We start from the raw sequence: 19,295 nt of genomic DNA, 5'->3' as shown, positions 1-19,295 counted from the left end.
AGGTAGATAGAGAGGCTCTGGAGTTATTAGATAGATAAAGAAGCTCTTGAGTTATCCAGTAGATAGAGAGAGACTGATGTAAATAACTATAGACCAATATCTAACTTAGCATTGTTATCCAAAATTTTTGATTGTTGATGCTGACATATTGAAAAATGGCTGAATTGTTGTGTGCATAATGTATTGACCTCTGGTGTTGAGTGATTCTCGTAGACAGTGTTCATCCTGTCTGTCCTATGTATGTTTGGTTGCAGTCTTTACATGGTACCTGGTAACTCCTGGTGTGTCTTGCATAGCTGAATGTTTGTCTTAGAAGAGATTCCCTAGCAACTACAAATGCAAAATCATAGAATCTGTCCTCATAGCTGCCACTCCCAGTTTCACCATCTCACAGAGACGGTGCAAACCAGACGTCATATCAAAATTTGCCTTCAAGAAGTACATACCAGCAGCCAACCTAATACAGAATACCAGCACAACACCAGGAGTAATATACTACAAAGGAACTTCAAACCCAAATTTTTAGCTTCACTTCAGTACCTGTCTTCTCACCCAGTCACTGCTATACATGTTCCTCCACTTACCTGTACTTCAGTACCTATCTTCTCACCTAGCCACTGCTAAACATGTTCCTCCACTTACCTGTATTTCAGTACCTGTCTTCTCACCCAGCCACTGCTCAACATGTTCCTCTACTTACCTGTACTTCAGTACCTGTCTTCTCACCTAGCCATTGCTAAACATGTTCCTCCACTTACCTGTATTTCAGTACCTGTCTTCTCACCCAGCCACTGCTCAACATGTTCCTCTACTTACCTGTACTTCAGTACCTGTCTTCTCACCCAGCCACTGTTATACATGTTCCTCTACTTACCTGTACTGGGTGAGGTGCAACCTTCCCTGTATATTCTTCTCATTTGACTTGTATATCTGCTGAAGAGGATCAAAATATGCAGATCAATTAATCTCCAGAGTTTGTGTCTCCATGTAGGTTATTAATAACTTTTTATTACACTTCATACATTCCAATGTCAGCCATTACTAGATAAACATTGTATCATCTGGATTTAAACTTCTATATTATGTAACATTGTACGTGCAAGTCTGTGATCCACCCGGATCACATGACGACTGTGTATGTTATATTTCCTGATGTCCAGGGTGGTCGTCAGACACAGTCGTCCAGGATGGTTGCCCAAGGTGGTCATCCAAGATAGTCGTCCGGGGTGGTCATCCAGGGTGGTCATCCAGGGTGGTCATCCAGGGTGGTCATCCAGGGTGGTCATCCAGGGTGGTCATCCAGGGCGGTCATCCAGGGCGGTCATCCAGGGCGGTCATCCAGGGTGGTCATCCAGGGTGGTCATCCAGGGTAGTCATCCAGGGCAGTCATCCAGGGCGGTCATCCAGGGCGGTCATCCAGGGCGGTCATCCAGGGCGGTCATCCAGGGCGGTCATCCAGGGCAGTCATCCAGGGTGGTCATCCAGGGCGGTCATCCAGGGTAGTCATCCAGGGCGGTCATCCAGGGCGGTCATCCAGGGCGGTCATCCAGGGCGGTCATCCAGGGTGGTCATCCAGGGTGGTCATCCAGGGCAGACATCAACACACTCGGTTATACAGATATACACACTCTGGTATACATCTGTGTACACACATGTATAGAGAGTACCAAGATATTATTATTATTATTATTATTACACGTACAGGAGCGCGAGGATGGAAAGTTATTGAAGAACTCGTCATTACCATCATTGTTATCATTGTCTGCACTTAACACTCTACTGTATCCAGAGTACACTCTGCTGCCCACTACCAAGGTCAGTACCTCTCTTGTAGTGTTACCACTGTACACTCTACTGCCCACTACCAAGGTCAGTACCTTTCTTGTAGTGTTAGTGTTACCACTGTACCAGTGTACACTCTACTGCCCACTACCAAGGTCACTACCACTCTACCTCTCTTGTAGTGTTACCACTGTACTAGTGTGTCTTGTAGTGTTACCACTGACTGTATGCAGGTACAGTGGCACTAGAAGCAACAGTCTGGTTGTATTAACAGTTTGGTTGTATTAAAAACAGTCTGGTTGTATTAACAATCTGGTGCACCGCCAGGTTGAAGGTGCACGGTCATGGTGGGAGGTGGGCGGTGCACTGCCCTGTGATGTGCACCTGGTACACCTGCGGACCATGGTAGACCCACCCCGGGCCAGAGTGGGCCAGCTGGTGGCCCACCCACCAGCCCACCTCTCATCACTCACACTCCATCGCCTTGGATTTGACTGCTATTTCCAGTCACCAGGACTCACGTGTTCCACCACTGCTGGCAAGGTTAGTCCAACATGTGTTTAACACCTCTCAAATATATAAATAACTAAATATGTTTAGCACCTGTTGAACATCTCTCACACGTGTTTAACACCTCTAACACACAATACATATTTAATGAGGTTTAACAGATCTTTAATGAGGTTTAACAGTGTTTAATGAGGTTTACCAGGAGGGGTAGTTGTATATGTCCTGTCAGTAACAATCAGTGGTGGGCACAGCTAACTGAAATGTTAGCTTTGCTAACCGCTAATCTGCTGACTAAAAAATTAGCTCTGCTAAAGCTAAACCACTAAACGGCCGAAAAAATTAGCGGTAGCTAACGCTAACTTTTTCACATGAATTCAGATTCATTGTAGTTTTTGGTCTTTTACCCTTAAGACTTTTATAACAGACGTTGAGAACTTGCTAATGAGATATAGGACACCGAGGTCGTGTGATGATCCAGTGTCACTAGTGGGAAAATAGTGATTGTGTAAGGTTGTGATGCAACACAAGTGACCAACAAGGATACACTTGTCACTGAACTGAAGCACCATAACACCTGAACACACTAAGTTAGCTTATTTGACTGTTTTCTTCAGTAGTTCCAGATGCTCATTGTATTCCTTTATTTTATTCTGTTTCTGTTCATGTTTGCACTTCATTTAATTTAGATTTTGAGCCCAATAAACTACAAACAAGTTGTTGAAAATCTTCCTTAAAGTTGCAACCTTGAGGCCAACTTATCACTGCACCAGTGATACATACAGGTGCACACAACTTATCACTGCACCAGTGATACATACAGGTGCACACAACTTATCACTGCACCAGTGATACATACAGGTGCACACAACTTATCACTGCACCAGTGATACATACAGGTGCACACAACTTATCACTGCACCAGTGATACATAAAGGTGTGGACAACTTATCACTGCACCAGTGATACATACAGGTGCAGACAACTTATCACTGCACCAGTGATACAAACATACAGGTGCACACAACTTATCACTGCACCAGTGATACAGACATACAGGTGCACACAACTTATCACTGCACCAGTGATACAGACATACAGGTGCACACAACTTATCACTGCACCAGTGATACAGACATACAGGTGCACACAAACAGTTAAATGAACAAATGACATCAAACATCAGTTTAAATCCAACATACACTTTATTTACTGTACAGAATGCATAGCATGGGTATCATGCCAAGATCATGGGTATCATGCCAAGAGTGTGGGTATCATACCAAGATCATGGGTATCATGCCAAGATCATGGGTATCATGCCAAGATCATGGGTATCATGCCAAGATCATGGGTATCATGCCAAGATCATGTGTATCATGCCAAGAGTGTGGGTATCATTCCAAGATCATGGGTATCATGCCAAGAGTGTGGGTATCATGCCAAGATCATGGGTATCATGCCAAGAGCATGGGTATCATGCCAAGATCATGGGTATCATGCCAAGAGCATGGGTATCATGCCAAGATCATGGGTATCATGCCAAGAGTGTGGGTATCATGCCAAGATCATGGGTATCATGCCAAGAGTGTGGGTATCATACCAAGATCATGGGTATCATGCCAAGAGTGTGGGTATCATACCAAGATCATGGGTATCATGCCAAGAGTGTGGGTATCATTCCAAGATCATGGGTATCATGCCAAGAGTGTGGGTATCATGCCAAGATCATGGGTATCATGCCAAGATCATGGGTATCATGCCAAGATCATGGGTATCATGCCAAGAGCATGGGTATCATGCCAAGATCAGATGATGGCTGGGCTGAAAAGGCATTGATATTCGGACTATCAACAACATTGATATTCGGACTATCAACAACACGTGAATTTTTTTTAGCGGACTCATAGTTATCAGAACTTTATTTAGTAGATGATAAGGTGAAAAATTAGATATTAAAGGAAGTTTTTGCTCTTTGATAAACAACTTTACAACATCCAGCTAAATTTACAAAGAATAATTTGTTTAATGATCTTTAACAGGTGTTTAATGAGGTTTAACAGGTGTTTAACCCCTTAACTGCTCAAACATTGATCTACAGTTTCACTGCTTGCATTCCAAATATTTTGAAAAAAAAAAAATTTTTTTTTTTTTTTTTTAGTGAAGAGGGCTATTTTCTATGTGTAATAAGACCAAAAACAAAAAATTTAGGGTCAGTAGTTATTGAGATATAAAGCGGCAAAGTTGGCACTGGATGCTCAGCTGACGGCAACATGGAGTCCTGCCACTTGCAGAAATGTTGCCGATATGCCTTTTTTCTCATTTTTTTTAATTTATATATTTTTTATGTTCTGATAATTACAATTTATAATAGTTCTTGTGATATCATAACAATGTTTGTTGTGACATTAATATTAGGTACTGAAATAGTGCTCAGATAATCACAAACACACTGAGAGGCGAACATGCTCACCTGCCTTGGTCACACAATATTGTCTAGAAATATATACAAAGTATTTATAGGTCCCAGCAATGTTTTTAGAAGTACTTGAGTGTATGACACTCCTAAGTACAGTGTCATTAACAGGCCGAGTCTGTTAAGAGGCGGCACAGCTATATACTACTATGATGAACTTGAATATATTAAATCTACTTGCATATGGGATGAATATGGTGAATATACATTTGCTAAATTTAAATCCAAAAACCTAAAAAAAACTTTAACAGTCTGAGGAATCTACAGAGAACCTCACTTCAGTATTACTCATTTAGCAAAAACTTAAGAAACATGATAACTGACACAGAGATGAATAAACACGTAATACAAATGACTTCAACATAAACCTTATACATGACCATGACTCACAAGTAACTGAATTCACAAACACTATGAGCAACTGCTTACTTCTGCCATCTATAACTAAACTAACAAGAATCTGTGAGGCAAGTGACTCATTACTAGATCATATCTGGACAAACACTATAACCCCATTAAAAGCATTCATAATCACTGATAACACCACTGACCACTATCCCACCTTTCTCATAACCAACTTGTGTAAGCTGCCCAACGACACAAGAAAGATCACATTTCGACTACATGACGAGTCATCTGTTAATAACTTTATTTCAGCACTCGGTAATATCGCCTGGCAGAGTCAGCTAACAGTCATCCTCAATATTAATGAATGTGTCAAAATTTTCTTACAAAAAACCCATTAACCCTTTGAGGGCTGACAGGCCCTCTCCGAGACTCGTTCTCAGGGTCGGCCAAATTAAAAAAAAAAAAAAATTCTTATGAAAAGATAGAGAATCTTTTCCCAATCATAAAGATAGAGAATCTTTTCCCGATCATAATGACACCAAAAGTATGAAATTTGATGGAAAACTTACGGAATTATGCTCTCGCGAAGTTAGCGGTCTCGGCAATGTTTACGCGTCGGCGATTTTGCCCACTTTGAGTCCCATTTTCGGCCAATTCCACTGTACTAGTCGACAAAAAACATGAATATTTCGCTAGAACTCCATTTTTTCTATCAAATGAGTGCAAGAAACCACCCATTTACCAATTTCAACTATCCAGTACAGTGGTCAGAATTTAGCAATTTTGCCAATTTCACACAAATTTCAAAAGATGCCAATTTCCGAATAGGGTCCAGAATAAACAAGAAAGACATTCCTGGTACTAAAATGACATTTCCTCTGTTCATTAGTCATGTCTCAAGGCCCCTCTTACATTCTTTTGCTTTCCACTTTGAATTTTTATTCTCACAAAAAATAGAAGATTTACTGTTATGCAGACTACTGCATTAGTGTAAAAAATGGTATAAATAATATTGGCGCACTTGTGAAAGAATATTAGACTCACCAGTTGACGTGTATTGGACGCTTGGCATGATTTGTTTACTTTTGAACAATAAATACCATACGAAAATACAATGCAAAGTCGCTGTTTTATTCCCAAAAAAACGGTCAAAGTTTTTTTTTTCTCATTATGCACTGTGTGCTACAGGATTTTTTTTATACTGTGTACACTGACCACATAGATCCATTTCATATGTAGGCCTACCAGCTTTCTCCCACTAGATTTGAGGGCACTAGAATTTAGGCATACTAGTACGTCAAAAACCCTGGGTCGTAAGCCGTATTAGTACGGCCGAAACCCTCAAAGGGTTAAAAACAAAGATGACAACAAAGAGACTAAACAGCCCCTGGCTTACAAACACCATCGTAAAATCCATTGATAAAAAACATCTATATGAAAAACAGAGAATGGGTCTAATAACAAAGGAACTGACAAAAATTACTTGTCAATACTTACTAATCTAATAAGGTCTAAAAAACTGTGTTACAAAAACAGATTGTATGACATGAAAGGAGATATGAAAAAGACCTGGAAAACCCTATCTAAAGTTCTAGGGTCTAAAAAGCTGTCTCAAAACAGAGTGATTAACCTAACAAAACCAGAAGACCCTCTCCTCCAGCCAACAGATACTGCCAACAAAATGTCTTTTTCTTGACCGTAGGAACAAAGCTAACAAACAAAATCCCAAACTCAAACACTAAGTCAAAAGACTACCTCACTGGTAACTACCCAAATATTCCATTTCTAGCACCACCAAACCATACTGAAATCTGACTCATCATCAGAACACTAAAGAACAAGACAGGAAACCTAAATAACGTACCACCACTCATGTATAAAAAAGCTTCTCATGTGTTGTCACCAATTATTGCAACTCTTTTTAACAAATCCATTGAGTCTTCCACCTTCCCATCAATACTTGAAACACAAAGAACATTATACTCCAATATTAACCCTCCTTTCAAACTCCTCCTTGATAACTACCACAGAGCACACAGGCATAACACAAGACACAAATCACTCTTCGATATCCCTCGTGTCCATTTCTCCCTATGCAAAAATGCTATACACATAAGGGCCCCTGCTGCCTGCACATCAATTTAAGGCGCTACTTAGAAATCACCTCATCAGCCAAACTTAACCAGACAAACACTATACTTAACACCTGCCATAATTTCTCAACTATTTAACTATTTACTTCAAATTTAAAATGATCTCAATCTCATTATTGTAAATTGTGCTAAATTATAATACTGTAATTTTTATATACTATATCACAACTATAAATTTTAATTACTGTAAACAAATAGTTACCTCTGTTAACCCTTAAACTGTCCAAACATAGATCCACACTCACGTGTAGCGCTCCAAAAGTAGATCTATGTTTTTTTACATATTTTCAAATAGTATAACAAAAAAAAATGTAGATCAAAGTTTTTTACACGCTTTCAAATGTAAAAAAAAATAAAAGATCTACGTTTTTTTTAACCCTTTGACTGTCGTGGCCGTATATATACGTCTTAGGTACCGTGTTTGACGTATATATACTCATAAATTCTAGCGGCTTCAAATCAAGCAGGAGAAAGCTGGTAGGCCCACATGTGAGAGAATGGGTCTGTGTGATCAGTGTGCACTATATAAAAAAAATCCTGCAGCACGTAGTGCATAATGAGAAAAAAAAACTCCGACCGTTTTTTTTAATTAAAATGCCGACTTTGTGGTCTATTTTCGTATAGTATTTATGGTTGTATTCTCGTTTTCTTGGTCTCATTTGATAGAATGGAAAACATATTATAGAAATAGAGGTGATTTTGATTGATTTTACTATAAAAAGAACCTAGAAATGGAGCTCAAATTAGGGGAAATGTTTGATTTTTGCCAGTGTTCAAAAGTAAACAAATGATGTCATTGTCCAATAAATGTCCAACTAGCCATTCTAATATGCAGTCATGAATGGGTTGATGTTATTTATACAATTATTACAATATTGCAGTAGTCTGCATAACAATAAATCTTCTATTTTTTGTTTGAATAAAAATTCAAAATAGAAAGCAAGAGTAATATCAGAGGGGCTGGGAGATGTGACTGATGAACAAAGAAAATGTTATTTTAGAGCCAGGAATGTCTGCATTGTTCATTCTGGACCTTATTTTGAAATTGTCATATTTTTTAGTTTTCGTGAAATTGGCCAAATTGCAAATTTCTGACCACATTATTAGGTAGTTGAAATCGGTAAATGGGCAGTTTCTTGTACTCAATCGATAGAAAAAAATGGAGTTCTAAAGAAATAGCTATGAGTTTGGGCGACTGGAACAATGGAATTAGCCGAAAATAGGGCTCAAAGTGGGCGAAATCGCCGATTTGTAAACAGCGCCGAGGTCGCTAACTTCGCGAGAGCATAATTCCGTCAGTTTTCCATCAAATTTCGTTTTTTTGGTGTCATTACAATCGGGAAAAGATTCTCTATCATTTCATAAGAATTTTTTTTTTTTTTTTTAAATTTTGCGACGCCAGGAGACACCTCAGGATTGGGGGTTGCGACAGTCAAAGGGTTAAGGCTTAAATTGTCCAAACTATGTACACTCACGTAGTGCTCTGATCATAGATCTGTTTTATTTTACATGCCTTCATATGAAAAATAAAACGTAGATCTATGTTTGGAATTCTACACGACTGAACATAGATCTATATTTGGAGCGCTACAGGAGTGAACGTAGATCTATGTTTGGAGCGCTACACGAGTGAACGTAGATCTATGTTTGGAGTGCTACAGGAGTGAACGTAGATCTATGTTTGGAGTGCTACACGAGTGAACGTAGATCTATGTTTGGAGTGCTACAGGAGTGAACGTAGATCTATGTTTGGAGTGCTACAGGAGTGAACGTAGATCTATGTTTGGAGTGCTACAGGAGTGAACGTAGATCTATGTTTGGAGTGCTACACGAGTGAACGTAGATCTATGTTTGGAGTGCTACAGGAGTGAACGTAGATCTATGTTTGGAGTGCTACACAAGTGAACGTAGATCTATGTTTGGAGTGCTACATGAGTGAACGTAGATCTATGTTTGGAGTGCTACACAAGTGAACGTAGATCTATGTTTGGAGTGCTACACAAGTGAACGTAGATCTATGTTTGGAGTGCTACACAAGTGAACGTAGATCTATGTTTGGAGTGCTACACAAGTGAACGTAGATCTATGTTTGGAGTGCTACACAAGTGAACGTAGATCTATGTTTGGAGTGCTACACAAGTGAACATAGATCTATGTTTGGAGTGCTACACAAGTGAACGTAGATCTATGTTTGGAGTGCTACACAAGTGAACGTAGATCTATGTTTGGAGTGCTACACAAGTGAACGTAGATCTATGTTTGGAGTGCTACACAAGTGAACATAGATCTATGTTTGCACAGTTTAAGGGTTAATAAGTAAAACCTTGTATAATAAAAATTGACTCTTCTCACAATACAGTGGACCCCCGCATAACGATTACCTCCGAATGCAACCAATTATGTAAGTGTATTTATGTAAGTGCGTTTGTACATGTATGCTTGGGGGTCTGAAATGGACTAATCTACTTCACAATATTTCTTATGGGAACAAATTCGGTCAGTACTGGCACCTGAACATACTTCTGGAGTGAAAAAATATCGTTAACCGGGGGTCCACTGTACTAGCATTAAGTAGTGTGTATGTATTATTAGTCTAGCAAAAATACCTCAGCATGACACCAACCATCTTTGTACTTAACAAATCAAATTTGTTATTACACATTGTAAATATTGCCAAGAAATAAATAAATCTTTAAAATTTTAAGTAAGTTTATTGAGTTTTACACAAATACAGTTACATAGATTATCATACATAGCAGCATATGTGTAGATTATCATACATAGCAGCATATGTGTAGATTATCATACATAGCAGCATATGTGTAGATTATCATACATAGCAGCATATGTGTAGATTATCATACATAGCAGCATATGTGTAGATTATCATACATAGCAGCATATGTGTAGATTATCATACATAGCAGCATATGTGTAGATTATCATACATAGCAGCATATGTGTAGAGAACCCTCCAGGATAACCCAAAAAGTCAGACAACAGTGTCACTCTACACTGCTGACAGTGCAGTCACTCTACGCTGCTGACAGTGCAGTCACTACACTGCTGACAGTGCAGTCACTACACTGCTGACAGTGCAGTCACTACACTGCTGACAGTGCAGTCACTACACTGCTGACAGTGCAGTCACTCTACGCTGCTGACAGTGCAGTCACTCTACACTGCTGACAGTGCAGTCACTCTACGCTGCTGACAGTGCAGTCACTACACTGCTGACAGTGCAGTCACTACACTGCTGACAGTGCAGTCACTCTACACTGCTGACAGTGCAGTCACTCTACACTGCTGACAGTGCAGTCACTCTACGCTGCTGACAGTGCAGTCACTCTACACTGCTGACAGTGCAGTCACTCTACACTGCTGACAGTGCAGTCACTACACTGCTGACAGTGCAGTCACTACACTGGTGACAGTGCAGTCACTACACTGCTGACAGTGCAGTCACTACACTGCTGACAGTACAGTCACTACACTGCTGACAGTGCAGTCACTACACTCCTGACAGTGCAGTCACTACACTGCTGACAGTGCAGTCACTACACTGCTGACAGTGCAGTCACTACACTGCTGACAGTGCAGTCACTCTACACTACTGACAGTGCAGTCACTACACTGCTGACAGTGCAGTCACTACACTGGTGACAGTGCAGTCACTCTACACTGCTGACAGTGCAGTCACTCTACACTGCTGACAGTGCAGTCACTACACTGCTGACAGTGCAGTCACTACACTGCTGACAGTGCAGTCACTACACTGCTGACAGTGCAGTCACTCTACACTACTGACAGTGCAGTCACTACACTGCTGACAGTGCAGTCACTACACTGCTGACAGTGCAGTCACTCTACACTGCTGACAGTGCAGTCACTCTACACTGCTGACAGTGCAGTCACTACACTGCTGATCATGCACGGCTCTAGTGAACCTTAATTTTTCACTGTTACATGTATCTATCTGTCTAGCTGTCTCCCTGTCTGTCTTTCTAGCTGTCTGTCTCTTTAACTATGTTTATCTCTGTCTCTGCTATCTGTCTGTCTTTCTGTTTGCCTGTCTCTCTCTGGCCTGTGTGTTTCTGTGTGTGTGTCTCTCTCTCTGCCTGTGTGTGTGTGTGTGTGTGTGTGTGTGTGTGTGTGTGTGTGTGTGTGTGTGTGTGTGTGTGTGTGTGTGTGTGTGTGTCTGTGTCTGTGTGTGTCTGTGTGTGTGTCTGTGTATTCACCTAGTTGAGGTTGCAGGGGTAGAGTCCAAGCTCCTGGCCCCGCCTCTTCACTGGTCGCCACTAGGTCACTCTCCCTGAACCATGAGCTTTATCGTACCTCTGCTTAAAGCTATGTATGGATCCTGCCTCCACTACATCACTTCCCAAACTGTTCCACTTCCTGACTACTCTGTGGCTGAAGAAATACTTCCTAACATCCCTGTGATTCATCTGTGTCTTCAACTTCCAACTGTGTCCCCTTGTTGCTGTGTCCCATCTCTGGAACATCCTGTCTTTGTCCACCTTGTCAATTCCTCTCAGTATTTTGTAAGTCATTATCATGTCCCACCTATCTCTCTTGTCCTCCAGTGTCGTCAGGTTGATTTCCCTTAACCTCTCCTCGTAGGACATACCTCTTAGCTCTGGGACTAGTCTTGTGGCAAACCTTTGCACTTTCTCTAGTTTCTTTACATGCTTGGCTAGGTGTGGGTTCCAAACTGGTGCTGCATACTCCAATATGGGCCTAACGTACACGGTGTACAGGGTCCTGAACGACTCCTTATTAAGATGTCAGAATGCTGTTCTGAGGTTTGCCAGGTGCCCATATGCTGCAGCAGTTATTTGGTTGATGTGCACTTCAGGAGATGTGCCTGGTGTTATACTCACCCCAAGATCTTTTTCCTTGAGTGAGGTTTGTAGTCTCTGGCCCCCTAGACTGTACTCTGTCTGCGGTCTTCTTTGCCCTTCCCCAATTTTCATGACTTTGCACTTTGTGTGTGTGTGTGTGTGCCTGTGTGAGTGTGTGTCTGAGTGTGTGTCTGAGTGTGTGTGTGTGTGTGTGTGTGTGTGTGTGTGTGTGTGTGTGTGTGTGTGTGTCTGTGTGTGTGTGTGTGTGTGTGTGTGTGTGTGTGTGTGTGTGTGTGTGAGTGTGCGTGTGTGTGTGTCTCAGTCTGCTTGTCTCTTTGTGTGTCTCAGAGAGAGCCGCTCATGAACCAACAGAATCATTACGTCTGAACAAGTGCATGTTACTTGCCAGTCATGGTGATGGCTTATATCTACAAGCACATTATAGCACTTTATGTTATCCTGGCGGGTAATTTACACTTTGTATGACAACTGTACTTACGTGTAGCTGTGCCTAAATAAACTTAGTGCTTGATTCTGGTTTATTAGTGACTCTTAAGGCAGACATAGATAGACAGAGATAGCCAGCCACCCAGTCAACCAGCCAATCATCTAGCCAGCCAAACATGTATTACACATGTTCCAGGATTGTTTCTCTTTACTTATGACATAGGTTATAGGACATTCTGGCAGGATGACATTACCGGTGGTATCAAAATTGAAAGGATGTTGCATGAATGTTGCACATGGGTTATTATTGAGGTTTTTGATATTTCCTCGACCACTTGTGACCACATCCATCTGACAGCCACTAAACTCTGGGTCAACATCACTTTCCTCTTAAAAGGGGAAGTGTTAATATAACATGACATTAGTGACTCCGTGGTGTTTACCACACTGTTTGTTCTAGCTGATACTCAAACTGGTGCTCCCACAAGGTACTAAATGCTCCCACAAGGTACTAAGTGCTCCCACAAGGTACTAAGTGCTCCCACAAGGTACTAAGTGCTCCCACAAGGTACTAAATGCTCCCACAAGGTACTAAGTGCTCCCACAAGGTACTAAATGCTCCCACAAGGTACTAAGTGCTCCCACAAGGTACTAAATGCTCCCACAAGGTACTAAGTGCTCCCACAAGGTACTAAATGCTCCCACAAGGTACTAAGTGCTCCCACAAGGTACTAAATGCTCCCACAAGGTACTAAATGCTCCCACAAGGTACTAAGTGCTCCCACAAGGTACTAAGTGCTCCCACAAGGTACTAAGTGCTCCCACAAGGTACTAAATGCTCCCACAAGGTACTAAGTGCTCCCACAAGGTACTAAGTGCTCCCACAAGGTACTAAGTGCTCCCACAAGGTACTAAATGCTCCCACAAGGTACTAAGTGCTCCCACAAGGTACTAAGTGCTCCCACAAGGTACTAAGTGCTCCCACAAGGTACTAAGTGCTCCCACAAGGTACTAAGTGCTCCCACAAGGTACTAAATGCTCCCACAAGGTACTAAGTGCTCCCACAAGGTACTAAGTGCTCCCACAAGGTACTAAGTGCTCCCACAAGGTACTAAGTGCTCCCACAAGGTACTAAGTGCTCCCAGAGTTTTGTAATACTGCGCACACTGAGTATTAACACCCATTCTGTACTAACCAGTCATCTTAGGCCAATTGTGCCAAATTTGGAGACAGGAAAAATAAAATGTTGATCCATGTTTTGAGTTAAATGAGGTTTAATAGATGTTTAATTAAGTTTATTGGATGTACTAGGCATAACAAGTGTTAATTCATGTTTAACGGGTGTTTATTTAAGTTAAACATATATTTAGTAATGTCTTAACATATTTAATGATGTTTAAGAAGTGTTGTTGATGTGTTGACAGGTGCGGTTGTCGCAGGTGTTCCCTACAATGTTTGGAGAACAAGTGCAGCAGATGTCACTCTCAATGTTGTACGAAGGTGTTGACATGACTAAGTCATACACTCTCTCACTTCAACCCATGGAGCTGTATACCTTCAGACTCTCACACACATAGTACTGTGTGTACATGTGTCAGTGTGGTGTACATGTGTGTATGTCAGTGATGTAGACCAAGTAATAGTCACTGTGTATACATCCATACACACACATGCATATTAAGTGTGTGTGTGAGTGTGTATGACACACCATCATGTGGATCCCTCACACACCATCATGTAGGTTCCTCACACACCATCATGTAGGTCCCTCACACACCATCATGTAGGTTCCTCGCACACCATCATGTAGGTTCTTCACACACTATCATGTAGGTTCTTCACACACCATCATGTAGGTCCCTCACACACCATCATGTGGGTCCCTCACACACCATCATGTAGGTCCCTCACACACCATCATGTAGGTCCCTCACATACCATCATGTAGGTCCCTCACACACCATCATGTGGGTCCCCTCACACACCATCATGTGGGTCCCTCACACACCATCATGTGGGTCCCCTCACACACCATCATGTGGGTCCCTCACACACCATCATGTGGATCCCTCACACACCATCATGTAGGTTCCTCACACACCATCATGTGGGTCCCTCACACACCATCATGTGGGCCCCCTCATGCCATCATGTGGATCCCTCACACACCATCATGTAGGTTCCTCACACACCATCATGTAGGTCCCTCATGCACCATCATGTAGGTCCCTCACACACCATCATGTGGATCCCTCACACACCATCATGTAGGTTCCTCACACACCATCATGTAGGTTCCTCACACACCATCATGTGGGTCCCTCATACCATCATGTGGGCCCCCTCATGCCATCATGTGGATCCCTCACACACCATCATGTAGGTTCCTCACACACCATCATGTAGGTCCCTCACACACCATCATGTAGGTCCCTCACACACCATCATGTAGGTCCCTCACACACCATCATGTAGGTTCCTCACACACCATTATGTAGGTCCCTCACACACCATCATGTAGGTTCCTCACACACCATCATGTGGGCCCCTCACACCATCATGTGGGCCCCCTCACACCATCATGTGGGCCCCTCACACCATCATGTGGGCCCCCTCACACCATCATGTGGGCCCCTCACACCATCATGTGGGCCCCCTCACACCATCATGTGGGCCCCCAACACTATCAATATAGTACATTACAGAAATCACAGAAAATAAATAGTTTTTGCATATTTCTGTAGAAAACCTGACAAATTTCTGAAACAACTTGATGTCGTATATACAGTGAATACTGTACACACCAACACATATATAGGTGAGTGCAAACAGAGGGCCAGGAGCTGTGGCTTGACCCCTACAACCACATATAAGTAAGTAGTTGATCATCTACTAAGGCAGGAATTATGCTCTTGAAAATGGCGTCTTCGACGAAAATTGTCTAAAACAGAGTGAAAAACATATGGAAAAATAAGGTTACGTTCCTGGGGCCACATAATGTACATAATATACACTTGAACATTGTTATTGTTCTGGTCTACAATAACACTTGAACACTGTTATTGTTCTGGTCCACAATAACACTAGAACATTGTTATTGTTCTGGTCCACAATAACACTTGAACACTGTTATTGTTCTGGTCCACAATAACTAGAACATTGTTATTGTTCTGGTCCACAATAACACTAGAACATTGTTATTGTTCTGGTCCACAATTCATTAAGATCACAAAAGAATTCCTAAAAAATTGTAAATTCAAATCAATTTCTTTTTTTTTTTTCAAATTTGTCAAAGTTATTTTGAAATTATAATTTATTTATTTAGAGTCCAAAATATGGACATGATGGTGCGGTAAACCTGTAAGGGGTCGTACTGCAGCTTACAAATGACAAACACCGTGGTTTGATCCAAGGAAGGGGAGGGTTCGTCCACTGTTTTCTAATGTCACAGTTCCATCTAAATTTCAAAGTGACTTTGAAATACGTGTAGATTGTAAGCCATTACATATTGAAATTCCTTCTATGTGGGCTTGACCCTTACAAGTTTAGAGCTCCCCATCATCACTCAAGTGCTGTAAATAAACTTAAGAGGTTTTATAAGTTATGGGATATTGAGAGTGAGCACCTAGGTGTTGACATCAGGGCTCTGTGAGCACCTAGGTGTTGACACCAGGGCTCTGTGAGCACCTAGGTGTTGACACCAGGGCTCTGTGAGCACCTAGGTGTTGACATCAGGGCTCTGTGAGCACCTAGGTGTTAACACCAGGGCTCTGTGAACATCTTGGTGTTATCACCAGGGCTCTGTGAGCACCTAGTGTTAAACAGGTGCTCGGAGAACTACTGGCTATGGACCTGGTCCACCAGTCCTGGTTATGGACCTGATCCACCAGGAGGCCTGGTTATGGACCTGGTCCACCAGGAGGCCTGGTTATGGACCTGGTCCACCAGGAGGCCTGGTTATGGACCTGGTCCACCAGGAGGCCTGGTTATGGACCTGGTCCACCAGGAGACCTGGTTATGAACCTGGTCCACCAGGAGGCCTGGTTATGGACTTGGTCCACCAGGAGGCCTGGTTATGGACCTGGTCCACCAGGAGACCTGGTTATGAACCTGGTCCACCAGGAGGCCTGGTTATGGACTTGGTCCACCAGGAGGCCTGGTTATGGACCTGGTCCACCAGGAGGCCTGGTTATGAACCTGGTCCACCAGGAGGCCTGGTTATGGACTTGGTCCACCAGGAGGCCTGGTTATGGACCTGATCCACCAGGAGGCCTGGTTATGGACCTGGTCCACCTGTGGGAACATTTTCTGGTCCTCAGTTTGTGGTGATATTTATCAATGTAATATTTAAGTATGTACTGAATATTGAGGGAAACTTTCAAGGTTTTAAACCAAGTTCAAGAGTTTGATTAATAACCTTAATTGATGTTAATTCCACCAGTCATGGATTGTACCACCTAGGTGCCAAGTTGACACACAAACCTAGGTGAAGGTCACAATTACAATATTTGCTCCTAGGTAAATTATCTATTTCGTTTTTACTAAAAAAATAAATTAGACTGAACGTATGTATTGTGACCATCAGTTGTGACACACAACAATGTATGTATTGTGACCATCAGTTGTGACACACAACAATGTATGTATTGTGACCATCAGTTGTGACACACAACAATGTATGTACTGTGACCATCAGTTGTGACACACAACAATGTATGTATTGTGACCATCAGTTGTGACACACAACAATGTATGTATTGTGACCATCAGTTGTGACACACAACAATGTATGTATTGTGACCATCAGTTGTGACACAACAATGTATGTACTGTGACCATCAGTTGTGACACACAACAATGTATGTACTGTGACCATCAGTTGTGACACAACAATGTATGTACTGTGACCATCAGTTGTGACACAACAATGTATGTACTGTGACCATCAGTTGTGACACAACAATGTATGTACTGTGACCATCAGTTGTGACACAACAATGTATGTACTGTGACCATCAGTTGTGACACAACAATGTATGTACTGTGACCATCAGTTGTGACACAACAATGTATGTACTGTGACCATCAGTTGTGACACAACAGTGTATGTACTGTGACCATCAGTTGTGACACAACAATGTATGTACTGTGACCATCAGTTGTGACACAACAATGTATGTACTGTGACCATCAGTTGTGACACAACAATGTATGTACTGTGACCATCAGTTGTGACACACAACAGTGTATGTACTGTGACCATCAGTTGTGACACACAACAGTGTATGTACTGTGACCATCAGTTGTGACACAACAATGTATGTACTGTGACCATCAGTTGTGACACACAACAGTGTATGTACTGTGACCATCAGTTGTGACACACAACAGTGTATGTACTGTGACCATCAGTTGTGACACACAACAGTGTATGTACTGTGACCATCAGTTGTGACACACAACAATGTATGTACTGTGACCATCAGTTGTGACACACAACAATGTATGTACTGTGACCATCAGTTGTGACACACAACAATGTATGTACTGTGACCATCAGTTGTGACACACAACAATGTATGTACTGTGACCATCAGTTGTGACACACAATGTATGTACTGTGACCATCAGTTGTGACACACAACAATGCAAAATATACTTACAATGGAACGTGATAAGCAGCTTCAACAGCTGCATCACCTGCCTTCCCCAAGGTAAAATATTTTGCATTCAACATGTTAACATTCAATAATGTAAATATCTTGTATAAAGCTATGTATAATTAATGTTTCTCTGGGTATATTTTAATTAGTGATGAAAAAGCGAAGAATGTTTTAAAGACATTTTTACAGCAAGGGTCGCACTGTAGTCAAGTGTCTCTCACTCCCTTGTTAACACAGCATCAGATCTAGCTATATTTGCTATGCAGTTATCTCTTATAAAGCTCTATGTACAGTCAGTTCTTATAAAGCTACTCTCTATACATTCAGCTCTTAAAAAATTCCTTTATATACAGTCAACTGTTATAAAGCTTCTCTATATGGGGCCATTTTTTTTGTAAATGCAACTGAAAAAGTACGTCAAACAACCTCCATAGTACACGTTATCAGTTTTAAATGTAATTTTTCAATTTAGGTCTTTATAAGAACTGTACAGAGAAGATTTATAAGAGAACGGACTAAAATATTTACCATTTATATCAGTATAATAGGTTACAGGTGTTTTATGTAATTTATATATGAGTGTCAGGTGTTTTATGGAAGATAAAGTTTTAAAATAAATTTTTAGAAAATTCAAGCCTTTTCTTTTAGTTAAGTGACAATAATATCCAGACCATAAGTGATCCATATTACCGACACTAATGAACCCTCGTCAGTGTTTGACGACGATGTGTGACTGGCAGTGTTGTGAGTTGTACCAGCCCTTAAAGTTGACAAAATTGCATGGTAATGTGTGGCAGCTGGTCACTGACTTAGTGTAATATTATTATTATTATTATAATCAAAAAGAAGCGCTAAGCCACAAGGGCTATACAGCGCTGACTTAGTGTAATAAATTATAATCATAAGCACTAAACCCACAAGGGTCATAGAGCACTGCTATTGTAATGAATCACAAACATTATTATAATGGGAAGTGCTAAACCCATAGGATTATACAACACTGTGGGAGGGAAGGGATGGAAGGTATTCAGGCTTAATTTTGGGAACTGGAGAACAGATACAATTCCTTAGATCA

The 19,295-nt window shown here is 41.4% G+C and overlaps 1 protein-coding gene across 5 annotated transcripts in view; it reads left to right on the top strand.

Annotated features, from left to right (window-relative positions):
• The window catches only part of LOC128694208 (alpha-mannosidase 2x-like), a 152,787-nt gene extending 133,937 nt beyond the window's left edge, over positions 1–18,850 (top strand). For 4 of the 5 annotated variants that reach the window (XM_070093753.1, XM_053784206.2, XM_070093751.1 and 1 more), the window contains exons 21-23: positions 1,705–1,815; positions 2,110–2,325; positions 13,982–18,850. In XM_070093753.1, the coding sequence (XP_069949854.1) occupies positions 1,705–1,815; positions 2,110–2,325; positions 13,982–14,134 (480 nt within the window). In that variant the 3' untranslated portion in view covers positions 14,135–18,850. The remainder of the gene's footprint in view (positions 1–1,704; positions 1,816–2,109; positions 2,326–13,981) is intronic. The other variant, XR_011393124.1, reaches the window with a different exon arrangement.
• The last annotated feature ends 445 nt before the right edge of the window (positions 18,851–19,295 follow it).

Source organism: Cherax quadricarinatus, chromosome 43 (assembly GCF_038502225.1).
Source record: "Cherax quadricarinatus isolate ZL_2023a chromosome 43, ASM3850222v1, whole genome shotgun sequence".
Lineage (NCBI taxonomy): Eukaryota > Metazoa > Arthropoda > Malacostraca > Decapoda > Parastacidae > Cherax > Cherax quadricarinatus.
The sequence above is the reverse complement of the archived record's forward strand: the minus strand, read 5'-3'. Positions and strand labels throughout refer to the sequence as shown.